This window comes from Oryctolagus cuniculus, chromosome 5 (genome assembly GCF_051225735.1).
Source record: "Oryctolagus cuniculus isolate XC-2025 breed Fujian yellow rabbit chromosome 5, ASM5122573v1, whole genome shotgun sequence".
Classification (NCBI taxonomy): Eukaryota; Metazoa; Chordata; class Mammalia; order Lagomorpha; family Leporidae; genus Oryctolagus; species Oryctolagus cuniculus.
This window is the reverse complement of record NC_142871.1, coordinates 126624201-126638530: the sequence shown is the minus strand read 5'-3', so window position 1 is coordinate 126638530 and position 14330 is coordinate 126624201. Positions and strand designations below refer to the sequence as shown.

Sequence of the window (14330 nt, the reverse complement as noted above, 5' to 3'; positions counted from 1 at the left end):
AACATTTATGAAGCAAAACACAGAGTATGGTTTAAACTGATTCTGCGGCCGGCGCCGCGGCTCACTAGGCTAATCCTCCGCCTAGCGGCGCCGGCACACCGGGTTCTAGTCCCGGTCGGGGCGCCGGATTCTGTCCCGGTTGCCCCTCTTCCAGGCCAGCCCTCTGCTGTGGCCCGGGAGTGCAGTGGAGGATGGCCCAGGTGCTTGGGCCCTGCACCCCATGGGAGACCAGGAAAAGCACCTGGCTCCTGGCTCCTGCCATCGGATCAGCGCAGTGCGCCGGCCGCAGCGCGCCGGCCGCGGCGGCCATTGGAGGGTGAACCAACGGCAAAGGAAGACCTTTCTCTCTGTCTCTCTCTCTCACTGTCCACTCTGCCTGTCAAAAAAAAAATAAATAAATAAAATAAAATAAAAAAAATAAACTGATTCTGATTTTAAATACTAAAAAGAGAAATGAAACTTGGCTTTGGCAGCAAACCATTCCCATTAATTAGAAGTCATTCACAAGAACCAATTAAGCTTAATTAGCATGTAGCACAAGTATGGCTATCATTTAATATGTGGCAAATGAGAAAAGTGTGAAAGTGTTATATGAACTATAAAGAAGCACTTTGTAACCAGGGAGTTTGACTACAACTATAAACTCCACCCATTTATGTCTTTATAGACTTGCTCAAGCACACGGTCATGGCTTGTGTCTTTTATAGCATTATCCAGAATGCTTTCCTAGATGGCTTTTTTTTTTTAAAGAGAAATCATTTGGTTCTAGTAAGTTGAGGAAAAATCAGTCTTATTTCTTTATAGTTGTGTGTTTTTTTTTTATTTTTTATTTATTTTTATTTATTTATTTTTTTTTGACAGGCAGAGTGGACAGTGAGAGAGAGAGACAGAGAGAAAGGTCTTCCTTTTGCCGTTGGTTCACCCTACAATGACCGTCACGGCCGGCGCATCGCGCTGATCCGATGGCAGGAGCCAGGAGCCAGGTGCTTTTCCTGGTCTCCCATGGGGTGCAGGGCCCAAGCACCTGGGCCATCCTCCACTGCGCTCCCTGGCCACAGCAGAGAGCTGGCCTGGAAGAGGGGCAACTGGGACAGAATCCGGAGCCCCGACCGGGACTAGAACCCGGTGTGCCGGCGCCGCAAGGCGGAGGATTAGCCTAGTGAGCCGCGGCACCGGCCTATAGTTGTGTTTTTAAAGATCTTTATTACCCTCAACTTTTGTGCTTTCTCACTGTATCTTCTGCATAATCTGTACAATAGGAAGCTTCACTTTCTGTAGTTTATATCACTTAAATAGAGCAGAGGGAGGTAGATGTTTGGGAGAGTGTGCTCTCTGCCTTTCAAATAAAATAAATATTTTTTAAAAAATTAAAGAAATACATACAAAGCAGAAGATGAATGAATCTTCTCTCTTAAAAAGATATCAATCCCCTACCGATGGAGAATCGCTGCTCTATAGTCACACAGCATTCATGGCTCTTGCAAGTCTGTTTTTTTCCTCCTTGTTTTCCAGAATCATCTTGCTATTATCTGAACCTGTTGCGAGCACTCTATATAGCTACTTATGGCTACATGCTTGGGACTGAGTGGGCTACATCTCGTGATTCAGTGGCATCTGCTGGATTAATTCAGAATCAAGACTGCCATGTCTGTCTTGAATCTATGCTTGTGAAGAAATCAATAACAGCTTTAAAGTATGATTTTTCTATGCAAAGACATATTTGGTTTCTCAAATATCATTTGGAAATGTATATTTCATCTGAGAGTATGTAAAAATAACCACCTCCAAATAATTTACAGCATGACAACTTATGCATATACTGGAAACTGAGGTGAGCAGGAAAGGAGAGGAACTTGGTGGGAATGCTCCTTATAAAGAGTTAAAATTGTATATGTGCGGGTGTAAAAAGTTAAGCTTAAGCTTACAGGTTTAAACCTTCCTGGTGCAGCTGTAAAAATAAAACAGAGTGAAGTAGCACCTTGACAGGAGGGACTCCATTTTGGAGCACTTGAGACTCCATTCTGGGAAAGCACCCCCCCACCGTGAGACTCTGGTCTGAAACTATGATCTCAAATAGTCGGACAATAGCAGTGCACTACATCACCCTTGGCAATGCACAAAAACCCCCTGCATGATTGCTCAAGCTTAAAAGTAGAAAGGTTGCACCTGGGTTACCTGGGCTAATAATGAAGATGTGATTTGTCTATGTCTTAAGATCATAATTGCTATTGTAAGATTTTAGCAACCACTTAGCAACCGTGTATTCTCTCTCCCCTCCCGATTTTGCGGTTTTTGCCTTTATAAACCCTATGCTGTAGTTTCTCGCTGCTCCTCTGTCCTTGTATGTTCAGAGGGCCCCAACATGTTGGATCAATAAATTTAACCCTTTGCTGGTTGCATGAGAGAAAGGTCTCTTGGAGTCGTTCCTTGGGCGGTGGGCTTTTTCGGACCCTAACACTTAGAGTTGGCATAAAGTACTAGAAACTTCCTTATCTTTACACCTCTGAGAGGTAAGTTTTTATAATATACAAGAATAGCCCTTCCAGGTCATGAATCTATGTTAACAGTCTTGTATTAGTTAGCTTTTCATTACTTTAACTAAAATATCCAAGAGAAACTTCTTGGGAAGGAAAAGGCATACTTCTGCTTAAAGTCTGCAGGGTCCCAGTTCAGGATCAGGCATCTGTGGGAGAAAGGCCACGGTGGAGTGCGTAGGGAGGAGTGATCACATGGTGAGCCAGGAAGAAGAGAGGTGCAAAGCCAAAGTCAGCTTAAATAATCAACCTTCTCATGGGAATACCTTCTGAGGACAAGCCTCCAATAATCCAAAGAACTCCCACCAGGCTCACCTCTTATAGGCCACCCTAAACTCATCAAACATTAGCATAAGACTTCCAACATTCACATGAGTTTGGGGAGCCACTTCCTGTTCAGTCCATAACAAGGCTAAAACAGTTTAATCTTATGAATTTAGAAATGCAAATGCTTGGCCAGGCGCCATGGCTCACTAGACTAATCCTCCGCCTGCGGCCCTGGCACCCTGGGTTCTAGTCTCAGTTGGGGCGCCGGATTCTGTGCCGGCTATTCCTCTTCCAGTCCATCTCTCTGCTGTGGCCCAGAGGATGGCCCCAGTGCTTGGGCCCTGCACCTGCATGGGAGACCAGGAGGAAGCACCTGGCTCCCAGCTTCGGATCAGTGCGGTGCGCCGGTCATAGCAGCCATTTGTGGGGTGAACCAATGGAAAAAGAAAGACCTTTCTGTCTCTCCCTCTCTCACTGTCTAACTCTGCCTGTCAAAGAAAAAAAGAAAAAAAATGCAAATGCTTACCTTGCCATAGAAGAGTCTTAATTTCCTCTGTGAAACTCAGGGTCACAGAGTCAGGAGTCAAGTTCTAGTCTCTTCTCAACTCCAAAATAATTAGACCTTTTCTCTTCTCTTTTCTTGAGCTTTTGGAACAGGAAGGCTATAAGGTCCTCATTTGCTATCTCTAACCTCCTACCACACACCCTTAAAAGCAGTAGCATCTCAATGAGTACAAGAACGTGAACACTTGGGGCCTGGCATTGTGGCACAGTGGGTTAAATCACTGCTTGTGACATTGCATCCCATATTAGTTTCAGTCCTGGCTGCACTGCTTCTAATGCAACTCCCTGCTAATGTGTCTGAGAAAACCTCAGAAGACTTCAAATATCTGGGCCTCTGTCATCCATGTGGGAGACCCAGATGGCGTTCCAGGCTCCTGGCTTCTACCTGGTCCAGTCCCAGCTGCTGCAGCCATCTGGGAATTGAACCAGCAGATGGAGGATCTTTCACTGTGGTCTCTCCCTGTCTGTCACCCTGCCTTTCAAATAAATAAATAAATAAATATATTTTTTTGACAGGCAGAGTGGACAGTGAGAGAAAGAGACAGAGAGAAAGGTCTTCCTTTTTCCGTTGGTTCACCCCACAATGGCCGCTGCGGCTGGCGCACCGTGCCAATCCAAAGCCAGGAGTCAGGTGCCTCTCCTGGTCTCTCATGCAGGTGCAGGGCCCAAGGACTTGGGCCACCCTCCACTGCACTTCCAGGCCACAGCAGAGAGCTGGACTGGAAGAGGAGCAACCGGGACAGAATCCGGCACCCCGACCAGGACTAGAACCCGGAGTGCTGGCGCCACAGGTGGAGGATTAGCCTATTGAGCCGTGGCGCTGGCCATAAATACATCTTTAAAAAAAAAACACACATCTCGATAAAATGTCACAAAACAAAGTCTACAGAGAAGACACTGAATCTTTGCAGCTTTAGAGTGAACTTTCTACTTTGAAGGATTTCCTCTGGAAAACATCATTTCTCTCTATTCTATATTAATTGAACTCAGTCTCCATGGTTCAGTAGGGTCACCTTTCCTTCCCATTAGAAGCTCAAATCCTGGGCCTGGTCTGAGTATTTCATCTACTAGCACATAGTAATTATTCAGTAATAGAAATGTGGCCCAAATCAGACTAACAGGCATCTTCCCTGAGACTTTCTAGTATGATAAGGAAAGATCCACTCATTTTCTAGAAGGCAACCTTTAAGAACCATGGCAGCTTTAGACTGCAGGAGCTATTTTTCTCCTGAGGGAAAATACCTTCAAAAATGAAGCCAAGCAAAGTTAGAAGACAGAGCATTTCTGATCTTCTGGATCTAGGTCTGCCTCAGTTTCCCAGTTACCAAGCTGTACATTAGCCCATCACTGATTTTTGTTAAGCTTGTTTAAGTTAGGTTTGTGGTACAACCAAAAGGGTTCTAATTAATATAACATGTACTTAAAAAAAAAGATTTCTTTATTCATTTGAAAGGCAGAGTTACAGAGAGGCAGAGGCAGAGGCAGAGGCAGAGGCAGAGAGAGAGAGAGAGAGAGAGAGGTCTTCCATTCACTGGTTCACTCACCAGATGGCTGCAATGGCTGGAGCTAGGCCAATCCAAAGCCAGGAGCCAGGAGCTTCTTCCAGGTCTCCCACACAGGTGCAGAGGCCCATGGACTTGGGCCATCTTCTACTGTTTTTCCAGGCCATAGCAGAGAGCTGGATCGGAAGTGGAGCAGCTGGGACTCAAACAGGTGCCCACATGGGATGCTGGTGTTAGAGGCTAGGGGCTTTGACCTGCTGTGCCACAGCACCAGCCCCAATAAATAAACCTTAAACAATTTTTACAAAGCAAGATCTCAAATCAACAGCCTAAATTTACACCTTGAGGAAAGAGAAAAAGAAGTACAAACCGAACCAAAAGCTAGCAGGAGGAAATAGTAAAGACTAGATCAGAGACAAATAAAATAGAGAACAGAAAAATAGAACCAAATGTCAAGATTTGAAACCTTTAGATAGACTAAGAAAAAGAGAGAACATGAAAATAAAACTGAAATCAGAAATGAAAGTGAGGATATTTCACTAGTAGTGGAAGATGTCCCAAGTCCTTGGGCTCCTGCACCCTTGCGGGAGACTCAGATGGAGCTCCTGACTTCAACAAAGTTGCAAAGTAAGTGGTAGCCCCGAATGAAGCTCATGAAATAGAAAATAGAAAAACAGAATCAATGACCAATACTTGAAAGCTTTAGACAGACTAATAAAAAGAGACTAAGAAAAAGAGAGAACGTGTAAAAACTAAAATCAGAAATGAAAGTGATTATTATTATTACTACTAACCTTTCAGAAATACCAAGGATTATAAAAGACTATAATTTGAAAACCTATGAAGCTCCTGTTTGACTTCAGCAAAGTTGCAAAGTACAAGATTCATAAACAAAAATCAGTTGTTTCTATATGCCTGCAATAAATAATCTCAAAGAAAATTAAGAAAACAATTCAAGGGGCTGGTGCTGTGGTATAGTGGACTAAGCCTCTGCCTGTGGTGCTGTTGTCCCACATGAGCGCCGGTTCAAGTCCGAGCTGCTCCTCTTCTGATCCAGCTCTCTGCTATGGCCTGGGAAAGCAGTTGAAAATAGCCCGTGTGCTTGGGTCCCTGCACCCGCCATGGGAGACCTGGAGGAGGCTCCTGGCTCCTGGCTTCGGATCGGATCAGTTCAGCTCCGCTGTTGCAGCCATTTGGGGAGTGAACCAGCAGATGGAGGACCTTTCTCTTTTGTCTCTTTCTCTCTCTCTGTAACTTTACCTCTCAAATAATTAATAAAATCCTAAAAAAAAAAACTAATTCAAATTATAATGGCATAAAAAGAATAAAAAGTCTAGAATTAAATTTAATGAAAGAGGTGAAAGACATATGTACTACCAAATAAGTCATCAAAGAAGATCTAATCAAATGGAAAGGCATCTTATAGTCATGGATATGAATAATATTAATATGGCAATATTATTCAAGCTAATCTACAGACTCAGTGCAATCTGTCAAAAATTTCAAGGGGCCGGCGCCGCGGCTCACTAGGCTAATCCTCCGCCTAGCGGCGCCGGCACACCGGGTTCTAGTCCCGGTCGGGGCTCCGGATTCTGTCCCGGTTGCCCCTCTTCCAGGCCAGCTCTCTGCTGTGGCCCGGGAGTGCAGTGGAGGATGGCCCAGGTGCTTGGGCCCTGCACCCCATGGGAGACCAGGAAAAGCACCTGGCTCCTGGCTCCTGCCATCGGATCAGCGCGGTGCGCTGGCCGCAGCGCGCCGGCCGTGGCGGCCATTGGAGGGTGAACCAACGGCAAAAAGGAAGACCTTTCTCTCTGTCTCTCTCTCTCACTGTCCACTCTGCCTGTCAAAAAAAAAAAAAAAAAATTCAAGGTATTTTTGCAGAAATGGAAAAGGCAATCCTGAAATCGTATGAAATCTCAATGGGTCGCAAACAGCCAAAAACATCTTGAACAACAAAGTTGGACTCATACTTCTGAATTTCAAAACTTACTACAAAGCTACAGTGATTAAAACAGCATGGTAAGAGTGGTACCAGCACCCCATGTAGGAGTAATAATTCCAGTCCTAGCTGCTCTGCTTCCAATCCAGCTCTCTGCTAATGAGCCTGGGAAGGCAGCAGAAGATGGCCCAAAGTGCTTGGGCCCCCACCAACTATGTGGGAGACCTGGATGTAGTTCCAGGCTCCTGAATCCAGCCTGGCACTTCCCTGGCCATTACAATAATTGGGATGAACTAGCACATAGAAGGCCTTTGTCTCTCCTATCACTCTGCCTTTCAAATGCAATAATTTTTTTTTTAAATGGAATGTCCAGAAATAAACCCCATATATCTGTGGCCAATTGATTTTGAAAAGGGTACCAAGATCATTAAGTGGGGAAAAGCAGCTTCTTCAATAAATGATGCTGGGACAACTAGATTTCTACATGCAAAAGAAAGAAGCCGAGGGGCTGGCACTGTGGCATAGCAGGTAAAGCTGCTACCTGCAGTGCTGCTGGCATTCCATATGGGCACCAGTTTGAGTCCTGGCTGCTCCACTTACAATGCAGCTCTCTGCTATGGCCTGGGAAAGCAGTAGAGTATGGCCCAAGTGCTTGGGCCCCTGCACACACATGGGAAGACACGGAAGAAGCTCCTGGCTCCTGGCTTTGAATCAGCCCAGCTCCAGCCATTGTGACCATTTGGGGAGTGAACCAGCGGATGGAAGACCTCTGTCTCTCTCTCTCTCTGCCACTGCCTCTCTGTAACTGTGCCTTTCAAATTAATAAATAAATATTATTTTTTAAAAAAAGAAAGCTGGAATAATACCTCATACCATATATAAAAATTAACTCAAAATAAATCAATGACCTAAATATAAGAGCTTCTTAGAACTATAAAACTCACAGAAGAAAAGATAGAAGTAAATCTTCATGATCTTGGATTTGGCAATGGATTCTTAGATTTATGATACTAAAACCATGAGTGATATGTGAAAAAATGGATAAATTAGACTTTATCAAAATTGAAAACATTTTGTGTATCAAAGAATATTATGAAGAAAGTAGATGGGGCACAGTGGGTTAAGTATCCACTTGCAAAGCTGGCATCCTGTATTGGAGTGCCAGTTTGAGTCCATACTGCTCTGCTTCTGATCTAGTTCCCTGAAGATGTGCCTGGGAAAAGCAGTAGAAGGTGGCCCAACTACCTGGGCTCCTGCAACCAGGTGAGAGACCTGCATGGAGTTTTATGCTATTGGTTTCAGCCTCACCCAGCCCTGACCATTGTGGTCATTTGAGGAGTGACCTGTATATGGAAGATGGATTTCTTTTTCTCTCTCTCTCTCCTTCCTCCTCTCTATCACTCTTTCAAATAAACAAATAAGGGGCCAGCTCTGTGGCACAGCGGGTTAACACCCTGGCCTGAAGCGCTGGCATCCCATATGGGTACCTGTTCAAGTCCCAGCTGCTCCACTTCCGATCCAGCTCTCTGCTGTGGCCTGGGAAAGCAGTAAAAGATGGCCCAAGTGCTTGGGCCCCTGCACCCACATGGGAGACCCAGATAAAGACCCTGGCTCCTGGCTTCGGATTCATACAACTCCAGCTGTTTCAGCCATTTGGGGAATCAGCAGATGGAAGAGCTAGCTCTCTCTCTCTCTGTAATTCTGCCTTTCAAATAAATTAAAAACATTTTTTAAAAAGAAATTGAGTAGACATTCCTCCAAAGAAGATACATAAGTAGCCAATAAGCACATGAAAAGATGTTTAATATCATGGGTATTAGAAAAATGGAAATCAAAACCACAATGAGATATGAAGATAACTCTAATATGTTAAGAAAGGAAAATAAGAAGTGTTATGTAGAAAATCAAACCATTATACATAGCTGGTAGGATTGTAAAATGATTTAGGTGGGGTAGAAAACTGTGTGTGACAGTTTCTCAAAATTGAAACATGAATAACCCTATGACCCAGCAATTCCATTACTAGGTATATACCAAAACAATAGAAAAGAGGTACTCAGACAATACTTACACTTGAATGGGTATAACAGCACTATTTTTTAAAAAAATTTATTTATTTGAAATTCAGAGTTACACAGAGAGAGAAGGAGTGGCAGAGAGAGAAAGAGGTCTTCCATTTGATGGTTCACTCCCCAACTGGCTGCAATGGCAGAAGCTGCGCCAATCGGAAGCCAGAAGCCAGGATCCTCTTCCCACATGAGTGCAGGGGCCTAAAGACTCGGGCTATCTTCTACTTTCCCAAGCCATAGCAGAGCTGGATCAGAAGTGGAGCAGCCGGGTCTCAAACCAGTGCCTATATGGGATGCTGGCACTGCAAGTGGTGGCTTAATCCACTACACCACAGTGCTGGCCCCAATATTTTTTTTAAAGACTTATTTACTTAAAGGCAGAGTTACAGAGACAGGAAGAGACAGAGATATCTTCCATCTGCTGGCTTGCTTCCCAGATGGTTGCAATGGCCAGAGATGGCCAGCTTGAATCCAGGAGCCTGGAGCTTATTCCAGGTCTCCCATGTGGGTGCAGGTGTATAAGCACTTGGGCCATCCTCTGCTGCTTATCCAGGCACATTCACAGGGAGCTGGGTCAGAAGTGGAGGGGGGCGGCTGGTGCTGTGGCGCAGTAGGTTAATCCTCCGCCTGCAGCGCCAGCATCCCATATGGGTGCCAGTTCTAGTCCTGGCTGCTCCTCTTCCAATCCAGCTCTCTGCTATGGCCTGAGAAAGCAGTAGAAGACGGCCCAAGTCCTTGGGCCCCTGCACCTGCATGGGAGACCAGGAAGAAGCACCTGGCTCCTGGCTTCAGATTGGCGCAGCTCCGGTCGTTGCAGCCATTTGAAGAGTGAACCATGGGAAGGAAGACCTCTATCTCTGTCTCTCCCTCTCACTGTCTATAATTCTACCTCTCAAATAAATAAATTAAAATCTTAAAAAAAATAAAAGAAGTGGAGGAGGGGCTGGTGCTGTGGTGTAGTAGGTCAAGCTTCACCTGTGGCGCTGGCATCCCATATGAGTGCTGGTTTGTGTCCAAGCTGCTCCTCTTACGATCCAGCTCTCTGCTAATAGAGAGCCAGGACTTGAACTGATGCCCATAAGGGATGCCGGCATCAGAGGCAGTGGCTTTACCTGCTATGCCACAACATGTGCCTCCATAGAAGCACTATTTACAATAGCCAGATGGTGGAAACAACTCAAATGCCCATTAACAAATGGATAAGTATGTTTTATATGTAAAATGAAATATTGTTCTGCCATAATAAAGAATTAATATCGATAAGTGCTACATGGATGAACCTCAAAAGCATTATGTTAAGTAAAAAATACATTGACACAAAAGGTCACAAACTATATAATTTTGTTTAAATGAAATATCTGGAAGGACAGAAAGCAGACTAGTGAGTCCAAGGGATTATAGGAGGTGGGAACTGGGACTAAAAGCTTAAGGGAAAACAGTTCTGTTTTGGAGTGATGGAAATTTTATGGTGAATTTCATCTCAATTTTTTTAAAGTACCTGATGTAGTAGTCAGAATAATGGTCACATTTTGGGAAAGTAGTGACTGTAATAGATCATAAGAGGGAGTTTAGGAGTGTTGGTCATATTCTATTTTTGGATTTAGATACTGGTTACCCACATGTGTTTACTTTATAAAAATAGCTGAGCACATCAAATTTATGATGTGTTTTTTTCATATGAACATTATAGTTTAATATAAAGGTTTATTTTTAAAAGGCTAAACAGTTATCATATGACCCAGTTCTATTCCTATGTATACACCCAAGACGACTTAAAACACATGTCCATGCAAATATTTATATGCATATATGTATTTTACATATTTATATATACACATACACACATAAACTTATACACATGGATATACACATACATATGTACACACATTTATATACACATATGTATGTGTATATAAATATTCATAGCAGCATTGCTCACAATACCCCTAAAGTGGAAATAACCCAAGCATTATCGAGTAATGAATAAACGAAACATGATACACCCACACAATGGTATATTATTTAGCCATAAAATACAATGAAGTAGTGGTACATGATATACTATACAGATGAACCTTGAGAACATTATGCTAAGTGAAAGAAGTCAGACACAAAAGATCACGTACTGTATGACTTCACTTACATGAAATACTCGGACCAGACTAGTACAGTGATTAAGACAGAAAGTAGATTGGTAACTGACAGTGGCTTGGGAGCAGGAATGTCTGCTAATAGGCATGTGGGTTCTGGGGGTGTGGTGGGGGAGTGATGGAAATGTTTTAGAATTAGATAGTGGTGGTGACTGTATAAGATATTAAAACTACAAAATTGCACACTTTAAAATGGAAAATTTTGTTATGTAAAATTTAATGTTATATAATACTTCAATTAAAAAGTAGACCTTAAATATATCATTCATAACATACGTGAACTCTAGCACATCAAATCTAAAAAGCTCAAAGGAAAAGCAATTATTCAAAAGAAAAAAGTTCCATTTCCCCGTCCATTCCCTTGATCAGTACACCTTAGACGTGGAATTCAGACACCACTGGCAGGGTCTAGCAGCAAAACTGGAGGTAGGACTGTGAATCACAGATTGGAACGAAAGCTTGTGACCAACATTTCTGATTGTCCCTGAGCAGAGGAATGTGACAGTTGATGAGAAACAGATCTTTGGCTGAGCAATGGAGAGAAAGTGGTGGTGACAAAGTGTTGGCAGCCCTGGCACTAGGCTGCTTTCCATTGCTTCATCCACAGGGTCATGTCTTAGGAATGAGTGGTTCTTAACTGATATGATCACAGCAGCGGGAGGCGCTGAGGCACTTTCACCCTTTACTTACTTCATATTCTGATGGCTTTGGTTACACACATGTTTTTTTCAGTATTTGTACTAACACAACTATCCCCCCCCCAAATTACGAAAGCCATAGATTTATTTGGGAAGTAAACTAGATATCCATGCCTCTAACATTCGAGAGAAATTTTGTTCCAGGAACAAAACTAAACTAATATTTTTCTAGGTGAATGTAGAACGGGGGCAACTCAGATTTAAATTAATCTGAATTTGAAGGACTTAAAGGTCAGCTAAGTTTTACTAGGTGTGGTTCTCATTCCCATTGTGTTCCTCAGCCCACAGTACAGAAGTACTTACTGGCATTTTAGGTGGACAGAGAGCCAAGAGTTTGCTTCATATTTTGAAATGGTGCTTGTTCCTTTCTGTGTGCCAGATGTTTCAATATGTGTAGTAGAGGTAGTAAAATGAAAACTAGTACACAGCTGTCCTTAACACTCATATCTCAGTATTCTTCAAACACCCCATTGGTGACTGTTCTCCCTCCCCCTCCCCCTGCCACACACACGTTCCTTGAATCTCCTTTGCTTACTCAAAAACCACTCCACTAATGACACACCCACTTTCACTTTTTTTTTTTTGACAGGCAGAGTGGATAGTGAGAGAGAGACAGAGAGAAAAATCTTCCTTTTGCTGTTGGTTCACCCTCCAATGGCCGCCACGGCCGGCGCACCGCACTGATCCGAAGGTAGGAGCCAGGTACTTATCCTGGTCTCCCATGGGGTGCAGGGCCCAAGCACCTGGGCCATCCTCCTCTGCCTTCCCGGGCCACAGCAGAGAGCTGGCCTGGAAGAGGGGCAACCGGGACAGAATCCGGCGCCCCCACCTTGATTCTTGTATGCACCAGTAAGGAAAGGCTAGAACTGAGATAGCACATGTTTTCCTTGTTGAGGACACTGGGTTTCAGGGGGCAGACCTGAAGTCCACAGCTTTAATACAAGTATCATAGCACAAAATGAGACATGGAAATTTAAGAGATAATTTATTCAATGCTAAATAAGGCAAGGGTTGGCAGGTCTAAAACACACACTTTCTATTTTCATTGTTATCTTGTTCCTCCTCTACTGGTACAAAGATGCAGATATGCAAATACACATATATACATTTATTATGTATATACACTCCATACACAATACAGATAAACACACACACATATATTTTCACTCACCTAATCTGGCAGCTAAAGTAACAGGGCATTCTTCATAATCCATTCCTGTCACAGCAGCCATACCTACCTTCCAAAAGTCAGACCCTAGAGGTGCTCGTCTCCACGGTCTCTGTGACTTCTATCCCTGCCTCCCTGGAACAGAGGTGTCTGCTGTAGTCTTTCCTTACAGAAATCTGAAGAATTCTGGAATTGTCCTGGAAAGGAAGACAGGTGGGTGAGTCAGTAACAATGTGACACAACCATTCTTAGTAGGTAGGCTTCAGAAAGGCCAGAGGGAACTTTAGTAGGGACACAGTATCAGAGAGAAGATGAAAGAAAACACCAGCTCAGTATGGTGAATTTTATTTGCTATCTTTCTCCACGTCCTCTATCTTTTGTTCTACTATTACGTAACTGTCCCTATTTTCATCCTCCTCACTGCCTTCCTTTAAACAGACTAATTTCCCCATTTTCTAGAAAAACCCTCTTGCCACAAATAGAAGGAATTAAAGCCGGTAAAGCACTCAGTCACTACATCGTGAAACACATTGTCTTCTGTCCTTTGCATGCAGAAAAGACTTCGCGATATTTTTTGTATACCTCAACTAAAGCTTTGATTTATATAATGTCCAAGTGCTGTTACAGCCTTAACGGATATGCACAACCGGCTCAACAGAGGCAGGGGCAAGAGCAGGGGGACAGGGAGAGAGGGAGAAAGAATGGAAAGGATTCTTGAAGAAAGCTTGTTGTACAGCATTGATGGGAGAAGAGAAATCTAGGAAGTTTGGAGGGGAAAACAGCAAGAGGAGTGATGACAGGGATACACTGAGTAGGAAAGACACAACTTAAACACTTTTTTTGATACATAAAAGTATACAAAAGGAAAAAAAAAAACACCGTGACCTTAATTCCACGGCACCAGATAAGGATGTTTTATGTGTGCATATGTACATGTTTTATATGTGTATAAATATTTTAGTTTTGAGTACATTTTCATGGTCAGAATGTTGAAACAAAGGGAGGATAAAAAATGTGGAAGCACCGCTCTTCCAAAGATAATGTTGGTTAATTTTTGTTTTCTTCCATATATAAAATCAAGAGCTTGATTTAGTTTTGATCAGATAGATGTGGGCTACAGTGATGATTTACTCCTTCAACTAAACCAGAGATCTGGAGTCTGACTTTATCACGCTTATAAAATCTAGCTAGGAAAAAGAAGACGATCTGAAAATTAGAGCTCCCAAAACTTTTTTGCAAATTTTATTGTTTCTCTTCTAGAACTGCAGGGGCAGTGTGTACCCCTCCTGGACTGGCACCACCATTTCAGAATGCTTGCTGCAATGAAGGGAGCTGCTCGCAGCCCTGATGTATACTCACTACTGTAGACAGTGCTTTGTGGAGATCCAGAAAAGTAGCAAAGAACAATTAGCTTCTGGAGCGCTAAGCACCCAGTAAAC

The 14330-nt window shown here is 43.3% G+C and overlaps 1 protein-coding gene across 2 annotated transcripts in view; it reads right to left on the bottom strand.

The window, feature by feature from the left end:
* Positions 1 to 14330, bottom strand: part of ZNF318 (zinc finger protein 318) — a 105047-nt gene that overhangs the window by 10474 nt on the left and 80243 nt on the right. The window contains exon 8 of one of the 2 annotated variants that reach the window (XM_089333918.1): positions 12962 to 13088. In XM_089333918.1, the coding sequence (XP_089190044.1) occupies positions 12972 to 13088 (117 nt within the window). In that variant the 3' untranslated portion in view covers positions 12962 to 12971. Of the gene's footprint in view, positions 1 to 7267; positions 13089 to 14330 lie in introns of those variants that run through there. The other variant, XM_051854711.3, reaches the window with a different exon arrangement.